General features: G+C 43.0%; 1 protein-coding gene across 3 annotated transcripts in view; it reads left to right on the forward strand.

The window, feature by feature from the left end:
* The window catches only part of LOC108785366 (glutamine--fructose-6-phosphate aminotransferase [isomerizing] 1), a 44,253-nt gene extending 42,409 nt beyond the window's left edge, over positions 1-1,844 (forward strand). For all 3 annotated transcript variants that reach the window (XM_018554422.1, XM_018554421.1, XM_018554423.1), the window contains 3 exons: positions 696-863; positions 964-1,125; positions 1,238-1,844. In XM_018554422.1, coding sequence (XP_018409924.1) covers positions 696-863; positions 964-1,125; positions 1,238-1,282 — 375 coding nt within the window. In that variant the 3' untranslated portion in view covers positions 1,283-1,844. The remainder of the gene's footprint in view (positions 1-695; positions 864-963; positions 1,126-1,237) is intronic.
* The last annotated feature ends 10,578 nt before the right edge of the window (positions 1,845-12,422 follow it).

Consider the following 12,422-nt stretch of genomic DNA (forward strand, 5'->3'; position numbering starts at 1 on the left):
TATATAGATATATATAGATATATATAGATATATAATATATTATAATATAATTTTTTTTGTAACTTAACAAAAAAAAAAATTAGTCCTCCATCCACACTCACAGCGTGGGGGGAACAAATCTCCCGATATGTATATCTGGCACCACTGCCAGAATACCCGAACAGTGCTGGCAGCTATTGGCTGCAGGCACTGCATAGCTGATTAATTGCCAGCATGTCCCTTCAGCAAGTATATCTAATCAACTTCTGTCAAAGGCATAGGACCACTCACAAATTGAAAGTTCAGAATTGTGTATCCAGCTTAGCTAATGAACATTCTAGTTTTTTTCCTAGAAATGTAGGTGCAGATAAGGAGCAGTCCAGGACATGACACTCCCTGTCTGTGCCCACATAACCCCTCAACATCTACGTTTCCATGGGGTAAATCGGGGAACTTCCCATTGCATGGTGTCATGAATCAGACCTGTCCTGCTAGGAAGTAGGAGAAATGGCCACACAGCAGGGCATAGCTTCTTATTTTTCCACGTGTCCCTGTTTATGAAGTCCTCAATACTCCTAATTTTTTATTTATTTTTTCCCCTGAAAAGATGTTTTTTTTTGTTTGACATTGTCCTGGGGTTACTGTTTTAGATGCAGATCTGCTTCCCACAATTGTTTGCCTCTTAGTAACCAACTTTATTTTATTTTTCTTTGTAGAAAATTAAGGAAATCACATATATGCATTCAGAAGGGATCTTGGCTGGGGAGCTGAAGCATGGTCCACTGGCCTTGGTAGACAAACTTATGCCGGTCATCATGATTATAGTGAGGGATCATTCCTACATCAAGTGCCAGAATGCTCTCCAGCAAGTGGTTGCTAGACAGGTAGGTCTAAGACCATAGTATGCTAAAATTTAAGGCTGATCTAAAACCTGTAGTTTCATGACCTTTTGCTTACCATGTTTATTTTCCAAACTGTTCATAGGGACGTCCAGTGGTGATCTGTGACAAGGAGGACACAGAAACTATTAACACAATCAAACGTACAATTAAGGTTCCTCACACAGTGGACTGTCTTCAAGGAATACTGAGTGTGATCCCCCTACAACTCCTTGCCTTCCATCTTGCTGTTCTCAGAGGATATGATGTAAGTTGTTGGTGCCTGTAAGACGGCTTTCTAGCTGCAAGCTTAACAAAGGGTTCTGGTTGTTCTATATATGATCCTGGATTGACTGACCAATACCTTCCTCTTTCCATAGGTGGATTGTCCAAGAAACTTAGCCAAGTCTGTGACTGTGGAGTAGAGTGGGTGGAATCCGTAGACGACACTATTTCTACCATTTCTATATCCCAATTTTTACTTTTATATTTATGTTCCCCTCATTTCCTTTGTATTCAGTCCATTTGCAGCACCTGCTGCTGCATCTTGTGAATCTGGAAAACCAGAATATTGTACAAATGTAGTTTCTGTTGTAAACAGACAGATCCTTGTAGAATAGATACTATTATCTTCCTTCCTTTGCAGTAACTTTGACAGATTTCTAGTGATTTGCACTGACTTTCATGCCATGTCAGATCCAGCACTTTAAAACTTTGTCCATATTACTATCTTACAGCCCATGTAAAGATATGGACCTTTCCATCTGCAAATGATATGTGCCAAGAGATAGTCTGCTGTCCACAGTCACCTTATGACTGCTGTCTGATCATTGCTGTGTGTATGTGATGGGAAATGACAGAACCAATCAGAGGAGGTGCTCTTACTGAGAATGTGATGCAAGCACAAAGACTTACTAGAACTGCCGTGCCATTATTTGATGGCCTACAGCAGGATAAGGTCCTACTTCTGATTTTTAGGTTTTTCGGGTTTTACTTTTCAAGAAGGAACAGTTACTGGAAAACTTGGTCTGGGGACTAGTGACTGTGTTGAAGGACTCGGACATTGATATTTGTACATTTCCCATTTTAAAATGATGGAAAAAGTAGACCAAACTTTTTTCATAAAATGGTTTTAGAGTCTTGCAAATGTTGGCTGATTTTGGCTTTCGAGTCATTGTCAACATTTTTGTTGGTTTTTTTTTTCTACACGTAATCCCTCCCTAATTGGCACTGTCAGCATTTTTAAGAAGTGGGGGAGTGGCTTAGGCGAGAAACATATGTGATATCGTTGGGAATTGGTTAGTTCTAATTAGATAAAGTTATTTATACATATATTAGTGTAAGTGTGCCACACAATACAAAGCCCTCTTGATGAATTGTTTCCATTGTGGAAGCTTAGAGTTCTTCTAAAATAAATATTGGGATTGAAATAGAAGGCCCTCGAGGGAAGTGGGGGGTTTCAAAATATAAAAGATTTTTACGTCGTCTCAGGCTTCTCTGTAACATTGTAATCTTGACAAACTCGCTTAAGGATCTTCTGGTTGTAATGTAACAGAGAATGAGGGGGCAGTCACAAACTGGGGTTATGTGTAGATGTGGGGGGGGTGGAAATTCAGCTTTGATGCTATGTGGTCCCGTGTGTTTAATATAAGTAAAGTAGGCAAAGTCTTGTGTGGGCTGCAGACACGTCTAGTCCTGGTTTTTCAGTAGGCTCAGGCTGCATGTTCCACGACAATAATAGTCCAGGCAATGTCTAGATTGTAGTCTTGCTATAGACTTCCTTCCCTGTTGTTTTTTGTTTTTTTGTTTTTTCACATTGCTCTTGCACATTTGTGTTCTATAACTTGTTTTGTCTATGTAACAAGCAGTAGTGGTACCTTCTCTAACAAAGCTTATAAAGCTCTCAACCTTGCTGGAAAGGGTTTATTGTTCTGCTAGTGTAAAATATAAAAAAACAGTTTATCTGGAAAGGGCATTTAATGATATAGAGCCTCATCTCAAATGAAGGAAAGCAAAGAGTTGTGTTGCCCATTGCAACCACTCACCTCCAGCTGTCATTTTACTGGGAGAAGGAGAAGATGAAAGACATGATATCTTATTAGTTCCTACTTGCATCACACACTTTTTATACTTTAGGAGGATACAGATGTGGCATCATCGGACAATGTTTGGCTTTTTCTTTTTATTTCACATGCAATTTGCCAACCTTTGGACCAGTTATGTGGTCGTCATTGTGCAAGCAGAATATCTTGGCTTTACCCAGCTGTGCCATCTGTTCTCCATTCCCCACAGGCACTCGTGGTAGCTGGAAATATACAAAGTTTACATTGCACTGATAACAGGAGAACTTTTAGAGGCAATATGATAAATAACGAAGTCCCTCTGGCACCCTGGTCAGACCTACACTATCTCCCGTGTGTGTTTTGATAAATGCCTTAAGTTTACATGATGTTAAGGACTTGTGGTTGAGTAGGAATGGTGGTTGATTGACATCTGGAACGCAGAAGTCATGAAAATTTATATTCCGCCAGCTTGTTGACATCTACTGTTGTTGAAGTTGCCTGCAGTGGATGAGTTCAGTGTCAGCCAGCATTTTCATTAGCCTCCTGTTACGGCGCAATCATTCTGATAGAGAATGCCAACACTTGGATAGCATCTCTGAAAACCATCACTTTTGTTGTATAATCCTATAAATGATCTTAAAAATGGGATATAATGGTGTGTTTTGTGGACAGTACATAGCCTTACAGCTGTTAGGAAACTACAATTTCAAGCAGACAGCTTTTAAAGGATTTCGCTGACTAGCTGCAGGTTTTTGCTTTGAACCAGATTGTCCTGAAAAAGCAGTAGCAAGTCATTCTATGGGAACCAGTTTCATGTATTCACATAACTCTGTTGTCCCACCTGAAGAGCACGTGAGGCAGCAAATCAGAGTGGTACCTTTTTTCTTGTTTTATTTTTTCTCACCAGATGGTTGTCAAGGAGCGCTTTACACCTATCTCCAGACACCGCTTACCTGCAAGTAAGGAGCTGCTGCATACTAATAAGGAATCCCTCTTCGTGCATTCTTGTCTTGACAGACAGATTACCTAAGATAGGAAATGAAGGATTTTAGAGACCTCTAAATGCACTACTTGCTATGAAAATAAAGAAAATGTGACATTTTGTTTTATATATATACTCATCCCTTTTTTGTTTTTTCTTTTGTGTATTTTTATTCAATCTCAAATGTTGGTACTTTAATGTTGAATTATGTATGCTATTTTGTATTTTCTTTTGTGTGTTTGTTTTAACTGGAAAAAGAAATGGGAAGTTTCCAATAGATGGAAAATTGCTGTTCTCTTTATGTAAGAAAAGTTTACAATGGACCAAAGATACGTACAGTGCTTGTAAAATAAAGATAAACAATAAAATAAATCACATGGATTCTGTGAAAAATAAACATTTAGACACGTACAGCCATTTATCTGTCGGTGCTTTTCTTTACGTTGTGTGTTTGCTGGAGAATGCTGTGGTCAATGTCTGTGACTCCCTGAACATAGGCCCTCACCCAATCAGTGGTGAAAAGTCTGCCTCTACCTCCTTGTATCACTGCTTTGAGCTTTCCATTGGATATTGCCACTGACCCCATGCGGCTTATAGAGTCGGATTTGAAATTAAGTAAACCCCATGAAAAATGTTGACTTTTTGAACACAAACAGTTCTCTATACAAACATTGCCTACCGATTAAGGTGATATAAAGTATACCCTTGGCATCAAAAAGCTAGTATTGGTTTCCTTGCATGAACTGCCCAATAAATTTGCAATGACAGTTAAATCAGAGCTTTGACTAGGACAGCCTAAGACATTCTTGACTAAGACATTCCTTGGTGTAGTTATGTTGAGACTCCTTTTTCTTAAAATTTGAGACCGATGACTTCACCTTCTCATCAAGCACACTTGGAGATGATGAACAATGACTTGACTGTGAGCTGCCCAGGTCCCGAAGCAACCCCAAACCATAACATTTCCACCACTATGCTCTACAGCTGTTATGATCTTTTCCTGAAATACTGTGGGGGTTGTTTTTTTTGTTTAAAAATATTTTATTGACATGTAAACAGTTGGGGCAGTGTACAGGTAAGATAATCACTAAATAACAAAGAAAAAGGTGAATGATAACTATACCAAAACCAGGTAATACATGGTCCAGTTGGGGCAGTTTAGCAAAATATGCAGTGTGAGGGATAACGCATTTCAGAAAGGGATCAAGGAATTCCATGTAGTGGTACAAGCGCAGAATGGAGAAAAGGAGGTGAAGGGGCAGCCTAGTAAAGTGTTTAAATTGAACAATTAGAGGGGGAACGCGAACAAACAGGAACCAAGGTTTGTTTGGGGCAAGCAGGGTAGCCCACCACAGGTATTTGAGGTTGGAGAAAGTCAGCGTCTAAAGTAATCCATTTAGAGGGAGAGCCAGTAGTCATAGGCTTCATAAGCGTCTTATAGGCTTGCCCATCTTTAAACAGTATCCATGAGGTCGAAGTACGGGTAATTTCAACATTGTGTTATGGTTGATATGAATTAGTGCCTCCATCCATGCCACATAATCAATGTGTCAAAACCAGTCACAAATTCTGGGTGGAGTGGGGGATCCCAGTGTCTAGGGATAACTGATTTGGCTTCGTTCTGAAATACTGTTTTTGGTTTGCAAGCATGTCCACTGTTACTGTGGCCAAACAACTCTTAATTGATCAGTCTGCAGCACATTGTTCCTAAAGCCCTGATCTTTGCATGACTTTTCAAATGGCAAACTGCATTTTTTGCTTTAGCCCTCATTCACACGAGTAAAGGCCGGTCCGTACAGATCCGTGCTGCATGCATGGCCGTATCGGGCCGCTCCCAGGAAGGACAGGTGCTGCGTGTGATTATACGCAGCAGCCTGTTCTTCTCTATGGGAGGACGCAGCTGCCCTACGCTCACCCGAACTGCATGTCCATGCAGGTGACCATACTCGTGTGCAGACAGGATGGAGCCTGTCTGCGTCCGAGCAGGGACACCCGCACCCATACGGACGTGCAGTTTCGGGTGAGCGTAGGGCGGCGTACGGCCTCGTACTCCCATAAAGAAGAACAGGCTGCTGCATATAATCACATGCAGCACCTGTCCATCCCGGGAGAGGGCCGATATGGCCGTGCATGCAGCTGTACAGGCCGGCCGTTACTCGTGTGAATGCGGGCTTAAAGTTCTTTCGGATAGCAAAGGCTTTTTGAACACGTCTCTAAAACTGCCCATACACCTTGCGATCATCGGACAAAACTTTTTGGCCGATGATCGAACCGTCGTACATTTTAAGTAAGGCGGCCCTATCCTGCCCGACTATCGCAAGGGTAAATCGGCAGTAATTTAAAAAAAAAAAGCACCTGGGCGAATTGCGGTCAGTCGTTTGAAATCTACCACACTTGTAGATTATTTTCCTTACTGTGGGATGATCGATTTCAAATCATTTGGCAATCTTTATAAATTTCTTGCCAGAATCCTAGGCATCCATACCTTTTCTTTCTGAGGGCCTTAGAGACATTTATTGATCTTGGCATGATTTCACCACACGTCAAGAGCAAAGAGAACACCAAACCCTAGATGTCCGAGGGTTAAATAACTCGTTCCATCTGTATATTGCCTAAGGTGGTTCTTATCTTTGGCACCTAATCTGGAGCATCTGATTCTATTTAATTAATTTAATCAAAACCAAGACTGCTGCAGGTATACAGTGCAGGCATCTATATTCCTATTGGTCAGTGAGGCTGCCCGTTATAGTGGTAGGTCAATATCGCCTATCAGTGATTTGACCCTCAGGATGGCTTGGCACATGGCCATGGCATAAGGCAGGGGTAGGCAAATTCCGATCCTCTAGCTGGGGTGAAACTACAAATACCATAATGCATCCGCCTCTGGGAGTGATTTAAAGCACTCTAATTTCTTATGTTTTGTGCCCCACCAATTTCTGGATTGTGCATACAAACCTGATCACCCTCTACAGTTGTCTTCATCCTAAGGCACACACCTTACAACCATTGCAAGACTTTTGTCTTGCGATGGTTGTAAGGTACTTAAAAAAACGTACGATCTGCCTATCTTGCATAGGCAGATTGTACTTGCGATGATCGCAAGCCCCGCGATCGTACGATTATCGTAAGGTGTGTGGAAGCCGTGCGACCTCTACTACTGTAAGGTCGCATGACTTTAAACTTATACGAACCCATTTGAATACCCGCCGAGCATCGTACGATGTTCGGCGGGTGTGTAGCATGTTCGTAAGATAAAAGCCGGACGGGCCGGTGTTTCGGCATTGCGGTCATCGGTAGCCCGCCCCTCGGGGCGTGCGACCATCGCAAGTACGATCTGCCTATGCAAGATAGGCAGATCGTACGTTTTTTTTTTAGGTACCTTACAACCATCGCAAGACAAAAGTCTTGCGATGGTTGTAAGGTGTGTGCCTAGCCTTAGGATGAAGACAACTGTAGAGGGTGATCAGGTTTGTATGCACAATCCAGCCATTGTTGGGGCACAAAATATAAGAAATTAGAGTGCTTTAAAACTTTCTTCTACCTGACACTATGGTAAGGGGAAGGCAAGGTAAGCAGTGCAGGGGGTAACAATAATGACTGGGACAGGTTTACTAACCTATCTAATTTCTAGATCTGCTACCCGGCACAAGGGAGCACCCAAAGACATCTTTGCCTGAACTGACCAAAAACAGCCACGTACGGTGACTGCCACCTATATTTATGTGGTTGCCCTTATGCATGTAACTGCTATTACTTATTTGAGTGCTGGCTGCAAAGCATGCTGCAAAGATGGTAGTCTTTAGTTGAATAGCAGATTGTCTTTGTTTTTTGTTTTTTAAATGTAGTATACTGTTGTTTCAGTGATACATACATGGGGAGTGTAAATCCACCAGCAAATGTGTTTTACTGGGTTTTGTATTTCTTGCCTGCATTCTACTATAGCTTCAAATCCCATAAAACTGAATGTAGCTTAACAAGCTTAAAGGGTTAGTACACTTTCCCTTGTGAATTTGGGATAATGGAATTACTGCCACCAATCCCCCCCGCCCCGTGCTGCTCTTACCTGTCAACGTGAGCTCCTCCCCCTCTGCAAATGCTGTTGTAGGACCCGTACACAGTAGCACAGCCCTACGGACAATATTTTAAATTCTGCTTGCGAAGAGCGAGCACTCATTGGTCACCAGAGAATCAGTGCAGTCAGAAGTGCCTCTCAGGTGATTGCACTGACCAATGAGTGCTAGCCATTTGTGAGCGAAATTTTAAATACCAACCACAGGGCTGCACTGCTCCTACAGCAGCTGCGGAAGGGAAGGAGTGTCCACTGACAGGAATGAGCAACAAGAAGGGGAGGGGGGATGAGGAGAAGGGGCAGATTGGTGTGGGTAATTTAATTTTCCCAAATTTGCCTGGGAAAGTGGATTTATAATCTTTAAGTGTTAATATTGTTCATGACAATCCACTTAATCTGTGATATATCAAGCTTTTCTCCTGAACTATGGGGGAGACTTGGGAGGTTACGTATTGTGCCATATAAATTATAAAAAACAAACACTGTGAATCGTCTATTTTCCGATGCAAATGTTTCTGCAATCTTTTAATGCCTTTTACATTTTGTAAAAACAAAATATTGAATTTTACTATTGTGTGGTTTAGTGCCTTCAAAAAAAACCCTACTACCTTTTTGATGTGCGTGATAATTTTTTTTATTTATCTCTAATTAGCAGCCTAGTAAAAATGCTTGCATATTGGGCAATGAGTAAGTACAATATTTCTGGCTGTTGTCTCTGAAATAATACACTCTAATTTGTATTTCATGATGAAATCTGCCTGGTCTCTCCATCTTCAACTGGAGCATTTGACATAGTGTGCTTTGCATCTGTGCAATCATTCTAGCTTTGGTCTCTGAAGCAACACAATCTAATTTTTATTTCACAATAAAAACCTTTCTTGTCTCGTAACTGAAAAAAAAAAAACTGGTCCATTTTTGACTATTCCTTTATTTAAAAAAAATAAAATGGCTCCATCGATGTAATCCGGCATCAATTAAGATGCACGACACCCGCCAACTCGCCGAAATAAAAAAAAGTCCCATTGCACGCTGACCCGCCCGAACCCGACGAAGGCTTGCTGCAAAATGACATCTCCGTCCAGAATGTAGACAGATAGGCGGAGCCAGCCATGACTTCACCGGGCTCGTTCCACCCATTTGACATTCTCAGTTGTCATTAAACACAATAGCATTTGGGTCTGTCAGCCGATGTGTCATAATACTATTCATATGACACCTCGGCTCACAGAATGCTATTGTGTTCAATGACGGCTGAGAATGTCAAATGGGCGGAACGAGCCCCGTGACGTCAGGGCTCGCTCTGCCCATCTGTTTACATTCGGGCCAGAGATGTCATTTTGCTGCGGGTCTTTGTCGGGTTTGAACTTTTTTTTGTTTTGGCAGGTCAGCGGGCGTCGTGCATCGTGATTGAAGCTGGATTACATCAATGGAGCCCTTTTTCTTTTTTTTTCCCATTAACCGCTTGAAGACCAGGTGTTTAGATCCCCTACCTGGCCAGGCCATTTTTCAGTGTTCAGCGCTGCAGTACTTTGACTGACATTTATTCCGTCACGCAACGCTGTACTGAAATGAATTTTATACAATTTTTTGGGGACAGATAGAGCTTTATTTTGGTGGTATTTAATCACCACTGCGGGTTTTATTTTTTACTATATTCAGGAGAAATTACTGAAAATTTTGAGAAAAAAAGTTTTTTTTTTACATTATGCTATACAACAACTATTAAAATAATTGACTTTCTTTTTTTTTTCTTCAATGAATGAGTAGGGGTACAAGTACCCTTATTCATTCACAAGGGGGGCGGCATCTCTGTGCCCCCTTAATTAAAGGGATACCCAATGCAAATAAGCCCCCCTGCCTGCAGACCCCCATAAATGCTGATTTTGGGTTGTGGGAAAGAGGCCCTTGTCCCTATTGGCCTGGTGACACCCTCCCAATGCCGAAATCATGTGGCCTGGTAAGGCGCAAGGGGGGTGGGCGCTCGATCATCCCCCACCCCTTTCCTGCCATGCCGGGCCTGTGCGCGGATCAAGGGCCTGGTAGGGATTTTAGGGGGACCCCACTTTTTTCTAATTTTTTGGGGTTCCCCCTTAAATTTCTACCAGACCTAAAGGGGCTGGTATAGCTTTTGAGGGAAACTCCACACACTTTTTTGATTTTTAACTTAGGGGGTCCCTCCTACCATTCCTACCAGACCTAAAGGGCCTGGTATCAATTGGGGGGGGGGGGCCTCACACTTTTTTTTCTCCTCTTCTGCAGACTGTGAAAAAAAGTCATTTTTTTCTTTTGTCTGTCACTTTGGTGCAACAAAAGTTTGTCCGGGACGAACATTCACACAGACTACCGCTAACGAATTTTGTCCAAATCTGAATCCCGAAGTGAATTGACTTTCGGGCCCGAATCCCGAAAAATGAAATAACGGAAAATCCGAATCAAAACGAATCAAATGTTTTGCTGGTGCACACGTCTAATTTATATTTCATGATAAAACTTGCCTGGTCTCTCCCTCTTAAATTGCAGCCTAGTAAAAAGGCTTACATACTGTACACTGAGTCTCTGTCTCTGAAATAATATACTCTCATTTCTATTACATGATAAACCCTGCCTGGCTTCTATCTCTTAAGCATAAACTATCAGTTGGATACAACGAGCAAGCTGTACCCAGCTTCTGACAGGTTGTGCTGTTAGCAATGCAGAATAATACCACCAGCTATAGAAGACTATAAATCCGAGCAATACATTATACAGCAATGCAGAATAATATGAAGCTACATACTCTATGTTGCTCCAGGGTCTCAGGTCGGCTGTGCAGGCTCTCTAATGGCTGTGTAACATCTCAGGTAGGCTGTGCAACATCTCAGGTAGGCTGTGCAGGGTCTCAGGTGGGCTGTGCAGGCTCTCAGGAGGGCTGTAAGGCTCTCAGTAGGCTGTGCAGGCTCTCAGGAGGCTGTGCAGGCTCTCAGGAGGCTGTGCAAGGTCTAAGGTGGGCTGTGCGACCTCTAAGGTGGGCTGTATGGCCTCGCAAGTTGGCTGTGCGGGCTCTCAGGTGGGTTGTGCGGGCTCTCAGGTGGGCTCTTAGGAGGCTGTGCAGGGTCTTAGGTGGGCTGTGCAGGGTCTCAGATGGGCTGTATGGGCTCTCAGGAGGCTGTGCAGAGTCTCAGGTGGTACTGTGCAGGCTCCCAGGAGGCTGTGCAGTGTCTCAGGTGGGCTGTGCAGGCTCTCGAGTGGCTGTACGGGGTCTCAGGTGGGCTGTGCAGGGTTTCAGGTGGGCTGTGAAGGCTCTCAGGTGGGATGTGTGGGCTCTTAGGTGATCTGTATGGGCTCTCAGGTGGGCTGTGCAGGGTCTTAGATGGGCTGTGCGGTCTCTCAGGTAGGCTGTGCGGGCTCTCAGGTGGGCTGTGCAGGGTCTCAGGAGGCTGTGTGAGCTCTCAGGAGAGCTGTGTGAGGTCTCACCAGGGCTCTGCGGGCACAGTGCAGAGGTCAAGCGGTTTAAGGCAGAAATAACAGGGACGTACAGTGCACATGGCTGACCTGATTCAGGTGCCCTCTTCTCCTGGTGGTGTCTTCCATGTCCATAGGGAAGAACAGGCTGCTGTGTGCAATCAAACGCAGCACCTGTCCCTCTGGGAACGGACCGATACGGCCTTGCACGCCACATGGATGTATATGGCCCGAATAAACGCTGTGTGAATTAGGCCTAAAGCACACATGTATGTGATTGTGGGAAAAGAGAAGGCCTACTAAAAGGAGTGCACTCACTGAGCCAGGAATGACTGATACTATTCTGACTCCGATCGTTGTGATAGCGAGATATATCCCTTGCTGAGACCTCTATGCCTGGCCTGTATAAGCAGATATACTCACTGCGGACAATCCTCATCAGATAGCTGAACTCGTCAATACCGATTCATTCAAAAGAGGTGTTTATTCTTTACAGCAGATGATAGGAACAGCAGATGAATGGTGATAGTATTGTGCGGTCAGAAAATGATGCCTTTCCTACGTACTGTGCAGATTACATGTGTGTCCTTGTTACATGTGGCTAGTAGCTGTGCCATGACACAGGAAGTACTGCACACAGGAAGCAGGAAGGGGCTACACTAGGGGGAAATACATTGTCACATGAGGAATAATTACAGAAAGCATGTTTGTTACAACAAAAGGCCACTAGATGGCAGCATACGATAAGACATGAATTTAGCTATGAGAAAATAGTTAGGCAAATCACACTATATAAATTCTAACCTATATAACAATGCTAATATTAACTGAGGCTATGCATCTCATATTCTATGCCCCTGTTGGGGCGGCACACTCCCCGTCTGGCATGATAATTCCACTATCTACATAATACAACGGTAGTTATGCAAATAAATAACAGTGCAATTTGCTTTGATGTCTTGAAAATCTGAAAGACATAAAAGGAGAACATGCATATAATGCAACAACAA

This window comes from Nanorana parkeri, unplaced genomic scaffold (assembly GCF_000935625.1).
Source record: "Nanorana parkeri isolate BGI_ZX_2015 unplaced genomic scaffold, ASM93562v1 scaffold157, whole genome shotgun sequence".
In the NCBI taxonomy this organism is placed as follows: domain Eukaryota; kingdom Metazoa; phylum Chordata; class Amphibia; order Anura; family Dicroglossidae; genus Nanorana; species Nanorana parkeri.